Genomic DNA, 17,801 nt, shown 5'->3' on the forward strand with positions numbered 1-17,801 from the left:
TCGCTTTACATCATCTGTCCCCGGTTTACGTCCCCTCTCCTCGAATCCACAGAAACCTTCAGTCGATTTTTGATCCCCACATTCTTGGCGGTGAAGTGTCAGTAAACGATTCTGGCCACGCGCCTCGACGCCACACCAGCGAGGCAGCTCTGCAGCACGCCTAAGCCTTTCAGCGCTGGAGCGCACGCCTGCATCCCGCCGACTGGGGAGGAGCGATTTAGAGCAGATCGTCATATCTACAGCCAAACAGCACAAGGGCAACAAAAACATTTGTTTAAAGGGGTTAGCGCTGAGCTAGCTCACTGGGGCAGATATGGCCGGGGTATCCTGGGGTTGCCTGGAACAGGCTGGTTAAAGTCAGGGAAACCGAAGCTTCCAGACTCCCTGATGTCGCACAAAGCTCCTCGCAGAGGCGAGGACTTGCTAGCGAGCTATTGTGCTGAGGATTTCCTCTTTTTAAAAAAACTGCACCGTCGACAGTTTATTTGGTGCCGAGCTGAACTAAATTATAGCAAAAAAATGTAAAAGACTGAAGGGATTATTTAAGATGATTAAAATTACAGTTGTGCTTTAAATGGTTTAAGCTAAAATGTTCGCATGGCCCGCAAAGAATTGAAGGGCCTTAACGTTCCGGACGTGACAGAAGGTGATGCAAACATTTGCTGTGGTTCAGGGTTCCGTCAGGGTTCCGTCAGGGTTCCGTCAGGGTTCCGTCAGGGTTCCGTCAGGGTTCCGTCAGGGACTGCTGACTTCAGATCTGATCACCTTCGATCGTGTCATCAGTGCAGGTCCTGAAAGTCACGAAGCGGCCGAGTTCTGACATCAATAACTGCCGGCAACATGGCGACGAGGCTCCACAAACAACGTGCTGCTGGGTCGCCTCCCTCCTGCCACCACAAGGTCATCTGCTCATCAATCTAATCAGGCTCCTCTTTGCTGAATATCCTGAAAGAACCACGAGATTCCCCCACTTTAACCCTTCCGACGCTTCGGTTTTGGTTCTGTCTCATTGAGCATCTCCTCTGCTTTGTCTCTATGGTAACGTTACCCGGCGGTAGCGGCCGGCAGGCTCATAATAACGGTGATAAATGAGCTGATCTATAAGTGGAGTGCCGGTGACAGTTTTCCTGTTCTGGAACGTTCCTCTGAATTCCACAGGAGATGAGAAGGTGCTGTTAGGTACTTAGGCCATTCCTCATGAAGACAAGAGCACAAAATGGAGCGATAATAACTGCAGAAGTGAGTCGCTGAGCAGTGAAAATGGAGAATTATGCAGCTCTCTGCTCCATTGTGTACATGTGACAGTGTCAGCAGGACGGCGGACCCAGCTTCAGTGCCGGGCAGGACCAGCACCAACATGCAACGGGTCTCCAAAGGATTAGTGTAATAAATGCATACTTCATGTGTAATTACAGCTTTGCTGACCACCAGGATGCTCCTCACCAGCAGGAAAACGAGCACGACGGCGTAATTGTTGCTAATCTCTGGTGTGTTTTTGCTGAGGGAGTAGCAGGCGCGTATTAAGTGAGCGGGCAAAACATTGAAACATCAAAGGGGAGCAGTGGGGGTCTATTACACACACACACACACACACACACACAGAGCAGAGTACTGCTGCAGGGGCAGGAAGAACAGACGAGACTCCCAGGGAGGACAGAGAGCGATAACTGATCCTGAATCAGACCATCAGCCTTCTCAGTCAGACGAACAGGGTGAAAGTCAAGTGTGTGTGAGTGATCACGCCGTCGTCAACAGGTCGCGCGTCCGGGTAAACAACCAATAACCGCGACCACGGCCCAGAGATAAGCAGCAGCTTCCTCGTGGTTTCAGCTGTGTCACTGTGAAAGAGTCAGATTTGTTGCTTCTGTCTCTTAAACCCACTGAAATCTTCAGACCTCCGAAAGTGGCCGTTATAATACATCCCATAAACGCACCAAAGCGGATCCGGGTTGTCACCGACTGTTTCTCTTCAATTGCCCGTCGCCAGACAGATCAGCGCCCCCTGCTGGTACCAGCAGTAAAGCCCCACGTTCCATCTCAAAATACAAATAAAGCAAAGTTACACTTAGTCCAAAATTCTAAATTCTATTTTTTTCCAAGGCGGTTGTTTGTTTTCCACCTGTTCTGCGTGTGAAACATCTGTGTGCAGCAGAACTTTGAATCCTTTGTAACACATATTTGGACCGGAACATTTCGAACCTCTATGAAACCTTCAGGTTGGATTAAGTTCAGCAGATTTTCATTGTCTGGCTTCCGATTAAACGTCAGTGGGGTTGATAATTGTTGGATCAGCAGCAGATATGCAAAGAGCCTTTCAGAATATCATTTAGTTCCATGCTTAATATGCTGACTGTGTTGGCATCTGCACGACGGCGCCGTCTCCCCCGGAGCCGCGCTGGAGTCGCTTTAATCTCACATCACCCTCTTTTGTTACTCTTTACAGAGCAGCTGAGGTGGAAACAGTGACATTTTAATTTTGGGTCAATTTAACACGCATCGTTTGTTAAAACGCCGCAGTGGCTGAAATTTGAATCCGGGCATTTCGGGCTTCAATCGTCGCATTTTGACGATTGTGCCTCCTCAGTCCAACAAAAAGTGGACCTTTAAACACAGTTTAAAGTTGAGTTAGACTGACTTTGGTGTGGAAAAGAAGGGTTTGTCACACTGAACTGTCCGAACTGAAGCTTCGCTTGCTTTATTTAAAACGTAAGAGGAACCAGGCCGGCAGCCACGTTCACGGCTGCAGCTTTAAACAAGCCTGGAGCCCCTGAAAGATTAGACCACACCAAGGGTGCAGGTGCACAAGTTCTGCTGCTTTACTGGATTCAGACTCCAACAGCTTCCCCTGCATCATTTCTCGGCACCGTCTCTGAAAGCCACAGTTCAAGGTGCCGTTGAACGGGCGCATTTTCAGACCCGAACGGTGCAGAAATCCACGAGAAAAAGCTCGTCCGTCACCGAATGGCCCGACGTCTGGCTTTGAATTCCCTCTTTTGTTAACTAATCCCGTCTCTCACACTTTGCTATCATGTCAGGAGACTAATGCAGTCCAAATTAGTCACATTACTGTGAGGAAGGTGCGGAGTTCCTTTTCACAGCCTCCATCGCTACACCAGCGCTGAGCCTCTGCTAATCAAATAATAACTCAGGTGTAACTGGCCCGGGGCCTCAAACAGTCAAACACATTAGCAGCACCTTCACAATTCAGTGTGTGTGTGTTTGTTTTAACCGGGGCCACGTGGGACTGATCACACAAGCAGCTAAATTTCCCCGAGGGGCCGCGGGGTGCGAGTCCGCACGTTTGTGAGACGTCTCACTCCAGCAGGCGCGGGTGCTAAACGAAGGTCAGCAGGTGAAGTTAGTCATCTCGATTCCTCCACTGGGGAGAATGAAGGCTCTCAAGTCTCTCAAACAGAAAGCTGCGATATCCTGCTGGCGGAGTGATGAGATTATTGATTTGATTCAGTTGGCTTCTGATGGTTCGATGGTAGACCTGCAGAACAACGCGCCTCCCTGTTGTATAAACTGGGAAAAGCAGTTTACTGTAGCACCGATACTCAGAGAAGGTGGAGACCTGGTTCACCGGCTAACCTGACAGTAAGGAATGAGCTCCTGTGGCGCCTCTAAACAGAAAACCTATGAATATTGACCCAGCGTTCATCACGTGGCGCTTGGGTTCATGCTAATAATAATTTGCCTCCGTGTGAAACACTGTGCAGCAATAAATGGATTAAACGCCCCCCTTACAGCGGGAATTCTTCTGGATCGTCATTAGGAATGATTTCCTGAGTTCCTCGACGTATGACCTGTCTCTCCTCTGATCAATCCAAGTGCGGCATGACAGTTGGAACGAGTCGTGTGATCGATCCCGGTCGGAGGCCGCAGGAGAAACATCATTTTTCTGACTGGAATTCGGGCGGCCCGCCCGACAAAAGCGCTTCAACGAGACGGAAACGGGACCAGCGCTAACAGGGATGGAGTCAGACAGGCATGCAGACATGGGGGGACGCTCCCCCATCGGGGCTGGGAGCACACACAGCAACAGATTCAAACAAACACCACGTTGGCACTGACCTTGAAGCTCCAGTAGTTTGGCTGCTGCTGAGGGGGGAGAAGGAAAAGGAGACAAAGGGGGGAGAGAAGAAAAGAACAAGTGAGACATTTTCTCTTCAGCTTAGCTGCGAAACACGAAGAACCGGCGGATCTGAAGCTGGAACGCCGCGCGAGTTGATGTTTTTGCCCGACGAGACCGTGGCCTCGTAACTGTGATGATATCCACGCTAAGTTGCGCCGCCCTTCACCGCCTTGGTAATTGCTCTTTAATTGCTTGTAATTGCTTCCTCAGAAAGGCGTCGTGATGTTTACCGTGACTTCGCTGGAGACCGGCGGCCCGGCCGGACCCGGCTCCCGCTCGCTGGCACCGATCCAGGAGCGGGATTAAGGCGGCGCACCGGCTCCGGATTAGAAAGCTGCCATTTTACTTTATCTGAATGTTTAAGACGCGGCGCCGCAGGCTGCAAATGTGCTGCAACGTGACATTTCCTGCGTCCAATAATGTGTTGAATTAGCAACTGCTAGCTGCTAAAAAGGGACGCGGAGACACTCGTGTGTAATCCTGTGTGCTTTTGGACCGTTTTCCTGCGTTTGATCTGCGCCGACATCAATCACAGCCCAGAACAACCTCGTAATTCTGCCGTCGCTAAGCCGCCGCTGCCCAGAATTCAAACATTTGTTTCCACTTTCACAGTGGGGACTCTTAGGAATCCACCTGAAAAGATCGTTGTCACTCATCGGTTAAGAGATGAGCCGAAAAGATCGTGTTAGACAAAGTGTTAAAAGTAAATAAAACAAATCCAAAAATAACCCCCCAAAAAAAGACAAGACTTGTGTGTTTTCCTCAACTGTCGGGTGAAACGTTTCGAGATGGTTCTTATCGCTTAATCTCAAACAGCAAATAACTCCCTTTTGTAGTTTTTTGGTCCCCGACAGAGGTGATCGGTGGTGGAACACAAGGAAAACTGCTCAAAGTCATTTTCCCCGAGCTCAGGGGGAAGAGACGGGCACCTCTGTCAGCGTGTTCCGGGTGCAGCATCAGGGAATCATCTCAATAATGACTTTCAGAGCTACTTTAAACTGTCTGCGTCTCCAAACACTATCAACACCTCCCATCGCTCCGCTCCGTCACGTCTGCCGCAGGAGAGCGGATCCTCTCTCTGGTCGGAGTGACGCGCTTGGAGGGCTTCGGTTTGGTTTGAGCCGATGTTCTGGTGTCGCCTGGACGCCAACTATCTGCTTAATCAAACAGAAACCCTCAGATCTGCAGCCCTCAGTCCTCATATCTGATGAGTTCCATCACCCTGGAGGGTTCCCGGCTCATCTAAAGGGCATGTTAGCATGCGGCGTGAACGTCATTTCTGCACAGAAATTCTCATATTTATCTAGTATATTCAATTTAGATGCCATTATGATCACCTAGCAGTCATTAATGCAGACCTGCAGACACTGGTTGGGGCTCAGGCTCCCTACATTCATGTTTTCATTCACCAGAGGAAAAAGCTCTTCGTCCATGTTAGATCTGCCCCCCACCCCCACCTTTTTATCAATGTGACTGCATAGAGGAAAACATGTCATGTGACTAAATCAGTCTGATGAACAGATTTCTATTCCAGCTGCTGATTTAAGGTAATTAAACTCGTTGTTTGAAGTTGACGCCCTATTACAGGTGCTTATACGATGAGCTGAGATCCACCGGATCCATCAGGAGGTAGAGAAAACGTCCCCCCATCCATCCAGGAGTTAAATCCTAACATGCCAACCTTCACATGAACTCCAGTTCTGAAAGCTGTTACATAACTTCCTTTGTGGGACATCATCTTGATCTGTGGATGGTTCCTGACAGTATAAATCAATAAAATCCCCACTTGGATTCACTTTCAAAGAAAAGAGAAGCCTCATTCGCAGCCCAAACAGGGGGAAGTTTAGCTCACATATGAACAGGTTTTACACAGGCGGCCACAGGACAGCTGATAAACGTGCACGGCCTCAGAACTGTGGACGCACTGGGAGTGATTCTGGAGGCTGTTTCAATCACAGCTGAAATCCCAGCAGAGACGGACGGAGCTTCCAGGAGACAGAAAAGACAGAGGGAAGAGCGCGCCTGACCTGCATGCAAAGTAGCCATTTTTGTAAGCACCCTCCCTCACTCAGAGTCCACCTTCATTCCTCTCCAACACACACACACACACACACACATGCACAGTCATGCTTGGTCTTGAACACACACATGATCTTGTTCTGCGTACATGTGAACACACGCCATCACTGCGGCAGCACACACACCTGGTCGACACCTGCCTGTCAGGGAGCAAACGGTCCCTCCCATAAACACACACACACACACACACACACACACACACACTCAGACAAACACGCAGCAGACAGGGAGGAGATGTGTGTTTCCCCTGCCCTCACCCACACACAGGCGCGCTACCGCAGACAAGGAGAAGACAAGCATGTTTTCCGTCACTCACGCAGCATCACAGGAGAAACCGTCTCAGCCCAGGATGTGGAGATGGGGGGGTTACGGAGAGTTACCGTTGCTAATTGAGCAGCACATCGGCTGGCTGGTGCGTCCTCCCGCTCCTCGTCCGCCCCCTTCCTTTTCCTCCCTCTACATTTTTTTTTTTTTTTTAAAAGCTGCTTCCCGGTTTCTTTCCCATGCCCCGAGGATTCCACAAGAGTCCCCCTCAATGGTATCCGTAGTAGCACCTAAGACGCAGCTAGCATCTCTTCCTGCCCCTCCTTCTCTTCCTGCTCTCTCTCTCCGTGCGCGAGGGTCTCTCACCCATGGCCCCTCCCTCCTTCCTCCACTGGCTCTCCTATAGTCGCTCGATCTTCCTCCCTCAGTACAGCGCGTGCCTCCCTCCTCAGCCCAGGCACTGCCAACCATATGATATCACTCAGTTGCCTTTTATGGGAAATGGTGGGTTGCCATGGTGACAGCAGACTCCACCTGTGTCGGCGTGTCTCAGGGCGCCGTTTTCAACAGGAGAAAGATGGTGCGGTTTAGGTAAACAGACGCGGAGCAGATGAAATGGGCGAGGAGTGGGAGGAGAGGAAGGAGGAGCCGAGGGAATCGGGACTGATGGGGACTGATGGAGGACTGTTGGGAGAAAAATACAAATAAACCCGCTTCAAATACTCGTCTGCAGCCTCCTGACGTCTCTGTGGCGTGTCTGTGATGCGACCTCCACCTTAGACATGACACGTGACAAAACGCGGACCAAGTTGACGGATGAGGCGAGACGTTTGGGCCAGAAGGTAAAACCCTGGACAACTGACATCTCTCTGAATTAAAGCTAGAAGCAGGAGGTGTGATTTCACACGGCTGTTGAAGCCACGTTCACATACCGAAGACAGATTCTTAGCAAAGGGAAGAGGCCCGGCGTTCGGGCTCTCAGCAGCTCGCCGCACTTCACTTCCCGGTCATGTTTCAGTGCCGACGCCGTTAGCGCGTCCATTACTGACCTGCCGCCACATCGTCCATCAACACCAGGAGGCATCTGGCCGCTTAATGCGCCGGCGTGGGTTTGGAACCCGCCACTGAAACCGTTCAGATGTAGAACCTGTAAGCAGCTGCTGGGAACACGGAGCCCTCTGAGGGGACCATGGAGCTCTGGCAGATTTCACTGAAGATCCCTCGATTAAAGGGTCCCATTTTAGATTTGTTTATGGAGAGATGTTCTACATCTCCCATGACTTCATCTCAAATATATTTTATAGCCCAAAAGAATCCTGTTGTGAAACATTACTGGAAGCGTGCGGACCTTAACACCATCTGACAATACTGAGCCAGTCAGGACCAACATGAAGATGGTGTGGACTGGTTTTTGGATTGGTTTCTGACTGAATGCCACAGTGAGCTGATTAATTAACTGAAGGGGATGAGACCTCACATGAGACCATCAGGTCGGCGATACCGTAGAAACCAATTCATGAACTTTGCTGTGAAAGACTTAATGTCTGTGGTACGTTTAAGAAACATCATTCTGGCAACTCAATAATCATCCAAATATTATAAAATGAGGGCTAAAGTGGTCCGGATGACCTCCAAATGTCTTTCCTGCGTCCAAATCTCATTATCTTACCATCATTTCCCCTTTTTTGCTCAGTTTTTTATGGATATTCCTACAGGAATATCAGGGCTCATACCTGGCGTCCGGCGGCGCTGCCCTGCGATATGCTGCCGGGGCTGTTGGAGAACTTGTTCTTCTGGAGCTCCATGAGGGCGTCCCGCTGTCGCTCGATGTCTGCCTTGTGGATGTTATTCAGGGCCTCCAGGCTTTTAGCAGCCACGGAGGTGTGCCGTCGGTCCAAGGAGGATGACGTGAACCCGCCATTGGTGTTGTCGGGAAACTGCCGGCCCCGGTGCCCCCCACTGGCAGCCAGGGGATAATCCCGTTGGAATTCAGCATCACCTGCAGAGATCATGGGACCCTTTCTCTTCTCACGACCTGCAGAGTCAAAACAAAGAGGAACAGCAAGACTTTTAGGTAAATGTTGACTGTGCGTCTGTGCGCCATAGCCATCGCTAACTTCTGTTAGCTTAACTTCCTTCCCTCTTTATTAGCTTCATTTACTGTCACTTTTCAATACGCCTTTCTTCAATTCCATCTTTGGTTATTTAAATGAAGCTTCAGTTTCTGTCCATGTCCCAGCAGTTCTGGCTAGCTGCTATTCGCTACCATTAGCCACCATCGGACGCAATTAGCGTTTGCTAAGTGCAGCTTATAATTTCTACAAGCTCATCTGATTTTTGACATTTAAATTAAAAGGGTGAGATTCAGCTTGTTGTTTAACATCCCGGAAGAAGGATTTATTTATTGTGCAGGAAGCAGAAACATGTTTCATGTAAACACATGATGAAGTGGCAAGAACATGACATCATAATCCATGATATATTGTCTAATTAAGAAAACAAGGTTTAAACTTAGTTAAATTAATGCAAAAAACAAATGGCTGCCAACATTTAAAATGTTAGATCTGGACAGGAAGCAAACCTACCAGTACCAACAGACAGCTACATAAAACATGACCGAAAAAATAAATATTTAATGAAATAAGCAACTGTTAAATCTAATAATGCTCATGAAATATGTGTGGCTCGTCGCAGCAAGCCGAGCGTGGTTGAGCGCCTGTTGTAATGCTTTTCACACCATTGTGCAAACACATTTAAGTCCTCGAGGCTGATCAGCGGAGCAGAAACTGGAACACGAACCAACCCGAACCGAACACAAATGCATTGATTTTGTCCTGTAGCGTCCCCGTGCTGTCCTGGAGAGACAGTCATTTACCACCTAAAACAAATAAAAATGAAGTAATGCTGCATTATTCCATGCACACACTGACACACCTCCAGCATTAAACAGCCTGGGCGGAAACAGCTGCAGCACGCTGCGGCTGCCTCGAAGCCCGGAGGCGAGAAGATACGACGTCTCCTGCTACTACATGACAGAAGAGCCGCCTCATATCTGGGTCAAAAGCAATACAGGAGAGGAGGCATCAACAAAACTGACGTCTTCCCGCTCAAGGGCAGATACACTGCCCCCTAGTGGCCGGTGAGGCGAGCGGTTAAACCGATCATTTGACGTGAAAGCGACACCTGAAGCAGGCTGACGTGGAGACGTCATGTGACGACGACATGTGACGCCTGGTGCAGGAGGACGGGTCCAGGATCGGAATACGTCAGCCCGACTTCTCTGCAGTGCTCGGCCTCCAGAGTTTGTGTACGTTATTGATCCGCACTATAATGTGGTGATCTTATTGACCCGAAGGAACGACCTGGGTGCACTGAAGCCAGTCCTTTAACTTCATTAGCTGCTGGCGGGAAGCCACGGGATGCAACGACAGCGGGAACGCCGACAGTCTTGATTGACTGCAGGTTATCCAGGGCATAGTCGGCTCAGCGGCAGGTGGAATAACAGAACGACGACCAGGTCAGCTATCATGTTCCAGTGTGACTGTCAGAGTGTGACAATCTGTAGATTCACGCGTGCACCCAAAAATACCCAGTGTTCCCCGCATCATTTGGCTTAATCTTCATTAAAGATAGAGAGGAAACAGCTGTGGAGGAAAACGACCTGGTTGGTGAAACGAACCCAAGACAATTCCACATCTTAACGTTTCCGTGGTGACGCAATTCCCATTTCTGTTTGGAAATGGCTGAGAAACACAAACCAACTCATCTCTCGGAGAGCAGCAGGTGTGGGTGAGGAATATGGGTGATAATATTTCATCAGCTGCTCTGAGGATGAATCGACGTCACGGCAATTTAGCTGAGTTAGCATTGTGGGCACGCCGCGAGCAGCTTTGTGCACTCGGGGAGGAGATTTCTGCAGGTTTGGGTTTGTTATTTCTAAAAAATAAATACATCTGTTGTAGAGTAGGCAGATGTCACAAAGAGGGGGAAGTTTAGGGGGAGTCAAACCTGTAATTAAGACGAGTTTCTTGTGAGTTTTAGAAACCGAACAGCACGAGTAAGACAAGGAGCTGGAGGAAATGTTTGATTTGGTCCCGGGTGTAAAACCACTAACAGGAGTGTGGAGGTATGCTGGCGTGTATCCATGACAGAGACTTTAATTTATATAAAAGCATAACTAAGGGTGTTATAAAACAGGGAAGCTCCAGATGGGAGCTTGTCGCTTCATTTTACGTGAAGGCTTCACCCAGAACTTCCTGTTCAAAATATTTCATTGACAATATCCACTTCAGCCAAATGAAATAGTCAAGCACCTTTCAGGGTCAGCTCATTTTATGGTGGATTCCACAAATATCAGAGGAGATCACCGGCTCTGATTCATCGAGTATCATTGTAAAAACTCACACATTAGATGATGGGCTGGAACTGTTCTATCTAAGCTGCAGCCCTGATGGTCTTTTCTTACCATTCTTTATTGTTCCTTCGATATCGTGACACTTCTGTCATTGCTGTGGTGAGCAAATCTAAAAAAAACAACAGGGGATCGATCAGAACTGTGCCACTGATACTGTGATTCATCTGTCTGGAACACATTCCAACGACCTCCGTGCAGGCCATGTCCAGACCTGTGTGTGTGTGTGTGTGTGTGTGTTTCAGTCTTTTGTTACTTCCATGCTTTCATCAGGCTCAGAACTAATTATTCCTCCTCTTGTGTGATTTATTCGTGTTTCAATCCTACCACATGTACGTGTCCATCTCCTGGTTTCCATAATGTAAATTTCCTGAAATTGATGCTTTTGGCCGTTCACTCCCTCTTTCCGTCATCAGAAAATTCTCTAATCAAACCTTTAATTACAGGAGGAGGCACGGCGGCAGGAGAGGGTGAAATAACGCCGCTCCTCCATCCTCAAATTATAATATCCAGCTCTCCAGGCACTTAAAAATTAGAATAAAACCCAAACAAGATCAGCGCTCAACATTGGCGAGGGCTATATTTGGAACATGGTCTGTTTCTGAACAGGATTTCTGAGTTGCCGTCAGCGGCGTTCACAATCACAGCGAAGCGTCATAAAGAGCCTTTACTGTCACATGCAACCAAACGTGTTATCAACCACATCAGGACGCTCATCAGTGCGCCTCTCTTTGAAGTCCACATGAAAGACGAGACTCCCGAAGTCGCCGTAAACACATCAAATGTTAAAGTTCAAATGTGTCTCAAACACCAACTTTAAGTAACTGGACTCATTAGCAACAGCAGGTAACAGATTTTCTGACACCAGGACTGGACACTAGGGGGCGTGCTCTCCTGCATTCGTGTTCAGAAATGAGCCATTTCCCTCTGATGGGGAGCGAAGCGCCTGAAGACTGGTTAAAGATGTTTGGGAAGTCGGTCTCTTCCTTTGACCTCCTGCGTGCTTCATAATTCATTCTGAGCTGATAAAAAAGTTATGGGGCGTCTCGAAATACCAGACGGATCTCCTGATATCAGCGGGGCCAGAGCAGATGCCAGGACCTCCTCCACCTCGGTCTTTAGGAAAGTGGTGAGAAAACGACCTGAACCTGTAACATGAGGTCCAGACTTAGAATGCATCTGTCTAGACAGGCCATAATAAGAAGAGGGTAGAAAAATGCAAGAGAAGCCGCTGTGCGAGAGGTGAAGGTAGGAAAAAAGAGCAACTCCAGAGTAAGGAGAGCTGCAGACCCAGCAGATGTACGGAGCCATCTTCAGGGACTGTTGGCTGAGACAGAGGATAAAAACTGTCAGTTTAACACCGTGAACCTCCGTCTCCAGCAGCTCCGGAGGAAACAGGGATGAGGAAAAGCTCCACACACACACCGCCGGAGAGAAACCGAAGCAGAAGGAATCTCTGAAGATCCGTCTTCAAAGACAATCATCATTTATGGATGCGACATAAAAGGGGGACTTTTCCTTAAGGATGAGGAAATGACAGCTGAGGTTTGAACCGGCTCCTGCACTCTGACCTTCTGCTGCTGGGTCTGCGGGACCTCAGCCCCCCGCTGGCTCGCCCCTCTCTGGGTCAGCTCACCCTCAGTATCAAGCTCACACACACACACACACACACACATACAGAAACTGTACTACTTGTCAGCTCTCCCTGAATCCTGTGCACGGCCTCTGTCTCCATCTCAACGCCCCCCCAGTCCATGTCAGACTGCGAGCCGACGCCAGACATCAATTCCAGCTCACTGAGGAAGTTCTCGTCGTCAGAAAGTGATATTTTTGGCCGGTCCCAGTTCAGCCCCCGTCCTGAAGGTGAGTAATTGGTACCATTGACGAAACGGTCGGACCGGATGAGTCAGAGATCGAGATCTATTAGTGGCGGCTGATTTAGCAGCCCGGGTCCGGTTTCTGGGCGTCGGCTGGAAAATCAAACACAAGCAAGATTGGACAGTAAATATTTGCTTGCGGGAGGGGGGAGGAAATTATTTTTCATCGACATCTCGGTGCAGAAACCTCCGAATGTGCAACCCAAAACGGCGGCGCTGCGAAGGGGGCGACTCTTTGAAATCTGACAAGCGCGATTCATTTATCACATCAACACTGGGACGCAACGGCGGCGTCTGTGTGTACAAATATAAAGCAGGCGGGTCGGTACCTGCTGCCGCACGGCCGGGATTAAAACAATGAGCGTTCCATTTAAGAGAGGAGAAAACTTCCCTCTGAGCGGAACATGACGCATCAATAAAGAGCCTTTGAGATTTGAGCCAGAATAGGACAAGAGATAAAACTACACTATTTCCTCTTTGGGTAGTTACGTTTATTCAGGCTCAGTTATATTCGGATCAGAGACAGGTGCATTGTGGGTAACACGTCTCAGCCGGTCATAAGTCAACCTGTGCTGGATAAAAATGGAATGCTGGGGCAATTAACAGGGCCGATGTTCAGAGTCAAGTAGGAGGGGAATCCACTCAGCCGAGACGCCACCTTCAAACGGCAGCCTGGTTCCCCCGAAGAGCTTAAAGTCGCCACGCTGATAAGAAAAATCCCGCCAACCTCGGCGCCAAATAACAAATCCATAAACAACCACTGATACCCCAACGCTCAGTTTCCGTGAAGTCTTTCATCTCCCAGCTGACATAAACCTGGGTGCCCTGACAGATGTGTGATGCCCCCCCTCCCAGACCTGTCCCAGAGCACCAGTTCTGACCCGAGTCTGATCTCCGTGCTGATCAAACCCCGCCTTGGGCCCAGGCGCCCTCAGCGCAGGAGGCTGACAGCTCAGTCGGCTACACGCCAGAACCAATAGTTGTAGCTGTTGTAGGTCACTGTCCCTTGGGGGGGGGGGGGGACAGAATTAGAATGCGATTAACAGCAGTTCAGGCCCCGGTGGCTCAGCTGGACATCACGCTACTGGGTCGCCGCGCCACCGCGATTTTTTCTGGGAAGATTTGAACAGGAGTCATGGATGGATGGACAGAACGCCGGGGGGGGGGGGGGTAAACACAGACAGCAGGAGAACGCGCGAGTCTCCAGAGGTGGTTTCCATACACACCTGCAGGGGGATTTTCAGCCAGGTTTTGAAGATTTACCTTCATTTGTGGTCTAATGAGCAGCTGTGAGGGAGAATTAAATTAAACCACTTTGCTAGAAAAGCAGGAAAAAAAATGTATCTGTTGGTGATGATTAGAACTTGGCAGGACGCCGCACACTCTTCTTCACCTGGACGTTTTCAAACTCAACGAGAACGGAGCTGTAAAACGTGGCTCCGCCACCAACTGGCTCGCTGTTCAAGAACCCAACTTAACTGGATCAATGATCGGATTCCACTGGTGAAAACTGGGTCAGACCACATTGTTGTAATAGTATGCAGCAGGGTCTGTTAGCACCACGCTGAGTGAGACAGGCTCCGCTACAACGCCATTTATTTCCAATTTCTCTAGAAACGCTCATGACTCTCGCTAAGAGAAGATCAAAGAAATCAAAGGGAGACGTCAGCAGCGACTCTGATTAAAAGCTTAGGATGGAGCTCGCTAGGTCATCTCCCTGCAGCTCAACTCCCCTCCAATCCAACGGGAAGCCACCAGATTTCTTGTCTCTGGACTCTCAAAAAGACACCGACACGACACTCTCGGAGACAAATGTTTATGGTGGTTGGAGTGCGAATTTCTGCGTGGCGGCAAAAATAAAACACGTGAAAAACGGAGCAGCTGCAGCCGCCCGCACACAGACCCTGAGACAGAGACGCTGAATTCTGATGATCCCGTCCACACGGACATTTGCATTTTAACCAGCTGTAGCGCGGCAGTGAGGGAGGGAGGGAGGGAGGGAGGGAGGGGCAGGTGGCTGAAAGGAGGGTGGAGAGGAAGGATGGAGAGAAAGAAGGCAGAGGGGGAGAGAAAGGGATGGAGAGCGAGAGAGAGAGAAAAGAGAGAAGGGGCAGATAAACAGAGAGGGGGGAGCGAGAGGAAGAGAGGGAGAAAGAAGAGGGACCAAGAGAGGGGGAGAGTGAGAGGAAGAGAGGGAGAAAGGAGAGGGGGGAGCAAGAGGAAGAGAGGGAGAAAGGAGAGGGACCGAGAGAGGGGGGGGAGCGAGAGGAAGAGAGGGATGTAGATGGAGGGAAAGAAGGATTGAAAGAGGGAGAAGAGACGGGAAGAGAGGGAGAGCAACCATCGTTCAGTAGCTCCAATCTAACAGTCAGCCAGCGGAATTTTAAGTTTGTGATTAAAGTTGGTAGTTTGGTCTAAAGTCTGGGGGCATTTGGTCAGAGCAATAAACAGAGAAATGTAAGTACTGTCAACCCCCCCCCACACACACACACACACATTTACCAACCACAGCGCAGGTAACCACGGACAACATCAGAAGTTTAGGCTCCCCCGTAAACTTAAATGCTACAAGCTAATCTGACCGGATGGGAAGACCTGAGTTTAGAACATCGCCTTCGTCCAGTGGTTCTGGGACAGAAGTCTGGCTGGACATCGTCCTCAAGTCTGGCGCTTCTAGCTTCCGTCACGTATGACAGAGGAGAAAGCTCAGTTCTTCCTCTCTCTCTCTCTCTCGCTCTCGTTTTTGGGGCAGAACAGCAGCTGGATAATCCTTCCTCATGCATCCTGCAGAGCCCGAGCGGCTGGGGTCTCCACGGCGACAAACTCAATACTGTGCTGCTGCAGAACGCCAGCAGGAACGGACGGACGGAACGGACAGACGGACAGAGCATACCTGGCTCGTGGTCCTCCGCAGGTTGGTGTGACCCCCCCCCCAGGCTGGGAACTCTACATGGCAGTGGTGTGTGTGTGTGTGTGTGTGTGTGTGTGTTTGGAAAAAAAAGGAAAAAAAAGAGGAGCGAGCTGAGAGAGTGCACGGTGCAGTAGAGGCAGAGTGTTGAGTGTGTGTGCTAAAACACAACATGAGCACCCCCCCACACACACTCCCCCTCCCCCCCCTCCCTCTCCATATAATCCTTTCTACAGTCTATGGGGACGAGCTGCAAATGAACCATCTCTCTCTCTCTCTCTCTCTCCTCTACTTTCCCTCTTGTTCCCTATCTCAGTTTGCACATGAGCTCTGAGCAGAACCCCCCCCCCCCACACACACACACACACACACACACACACACACCTCTCCCCTCTCCAGTAGATAAGTCAGACTTGTCCTCGGTGACTATCACACCTTCCCCTGTCAGCGAGGGGCTCTGGCGGCGCGGCACCTGTGCCGCAGTGACTCCTCCGGGTGAGCGGCGGCGGCGTTCAGCCGTGCACGGCCGCTGTGACACCGGCATGTGGGTCGCGGCGAGCTCCGCGAGCACGGCGGCGTTCGTATTCGTGCCGCATATCAAGTGGGGTGTGTGGTTTCTTTGATTTGCGCGATGCTAATGTGGTGACTCAGAGCGTCCTTCTTCCAGCTGGAGACGTCTGGCAGCCTCCATGTTACATAATCAAAGCCCTCTCGCGTTTACTGTTGTCCTCAAGATGGATTCCAACTGCCACATCCAGGCGCGGCTGCTGGTGGTGGTGGTGGGAGGGGGGGGGGATCCATCATCTACTTTATCTACTTGAAATGTTCACGCCGGGTCCCTCCAGGCCGGTGAGGCAGCTCAGGTGAGACTCACCTGGACAGTGGACTCTGGCAGAGTTCCGATTCCGATGGGAACACTGATCAGGAAATTTCTCAAATTTCTGCATGAAACAGGAGGTATTTCAGGGAGGAATCGGGAACAATGGCTTCAATATTGGCTTTGCTCCGCCTCATAAATGAGTTTTGGAATTCTTTGTGGCGGCAGCTGAGCGGTGAATGAGCTGGACGTCCTCGTGCAGACGCCGCGGCGCTCTGGCGCCACAGATCTACGGCGAACGGCGCTGCTGCAGAGCAATCATCGGCGTTCAGGAGCCAGTGGCGGAGCGGTTGGGATGAGTTTATTTCCTGCAGCTGACTTTAAATATCCAGTGTGACAGCGAAGGCGCATCCATCTTTGCTTCTGTGCAACGTTCTCTGCGTGTATACACCCATTTCCCCTTCCTCCACACCCACTCGCTGCTCCCGATTCCTAATTTAGTGTTTCTCCCCCCACCCACCACACACACACCAACACACACACACGCGCTCGGCCTGCGGTGTGTATGCACCGTGCTGTAGCCCTGCAACACGCCGCGACAGCTGCGGGCCCGGCGGATTATCAACACGTCACATTGGCAGGAAGCATCACAACGATGGCCGTCACGTTCACCCGCAGCAGTCAATTATCAAGACAGATAGCTCACGCCGATAAAGGCCGCAACAGCTACTGGAGCAATTTTCTGCTCAGTGGATGAAGAGAATGAGAGAGAGGAACAGAGAGGAAGGAGAGGGAGTGTTTTTGATGTTGGGGAGAGGACAAGAACCTCCGCCCTCAGCAAAATTCAAATGGGACTAAGGGGGGAGGGGGGGGGAGGAGTGCTTATTGGATTGAGGCTGCAGGTACGGGAGGACGTGGAAGTGTCATTGAGTTTAATCTCAGTCTCAGGCCAGCAGCTGGTCTGAGCAGATCAGGAGGTTCAAGCTCAACCTGCTGCAAGTGTCATTTTTAAGGATCTGATCATCCTCCTCCTCCTCCTCATTATCCTCCTCATCATCGCCGTCCTCATCATCCTCCTCATCATCGACCTCATCATCAGCCAATCAACATCACCCTCCTCCTCCTTGTCATCCTCCTCAAAATCATCGTCCTCATCGCTATCATCAACTTTATTTATAAAGCCTTTTCTAAAACAGCCACAGTTGGAACAAAATGCTGTACATAAAGAAGAAGAAGCGTACAACAAAAACAATAAAACAACAATGACGTTAAAAAAATAAAGAGTCTCCTGCTGTGTTCAAAGCTAAGGT

General features: G+C 50.1%; 1 protein-coding gene across 16 annotated transcripts in view; it reads right to left on the reverse strand.

Annotated features, from left to right (window-relative positions):
• The window catches only part of LOC130533936 (SRC kinase signaling inhibitor 1-like), a 36,376-nt gene that overhangs the window by 16,295 nt on the left and 2,280 nt on the right, over positions 1–17,801 (reverse strand). For 7 of the 16 annotated variants that reach the window (XM_057048378.1, XM_057048457.1, XM_057048071.1 and 4 more), the window contains exons 1-3: positions 15,362–15,434; positions 8,212–8,513; positions 4,075–4,101 (exon numbers count right to left, since the gene is read on the reverse strand). In XM_057048378.1, coding sequence (XP_056904358.1) covers positions 4,075–4,101; positions 8,212–8,513; positions 15,362–15,419 — 387 coding nt within the window. In that variant the 5' untranslated portion in view covers positions 15,420–15,434. Of the gene's footprint in view, positions 1–4,074; positions 4,102–6,530; positions 6,912–8,211; positions 8,514–15,361; positions 15,435–15,659; positions 15,818–17,801 lie in introns of those variants that run through there. The other 9 variants (XM_057048160.1, XM_057047838.1, XM_057047993.1 and 6 more) reach the window with 9 other exon arrangements.

This window comes from Takifugu flavidus, chromosome 1, assembly GCF_003711565.1.
Source record: "Takifugu flavidus isolate HTHZ2018 chromosome 1, ASM371156v2, whole genome shotgun sequence".
NCBI classification, from domain to species: Eukaryota; Metazoa; Chordata; class Actinopteri; order Tetraodontiformes; family Tetraodontidae; genus Takifugu; species Takifugu flavidus.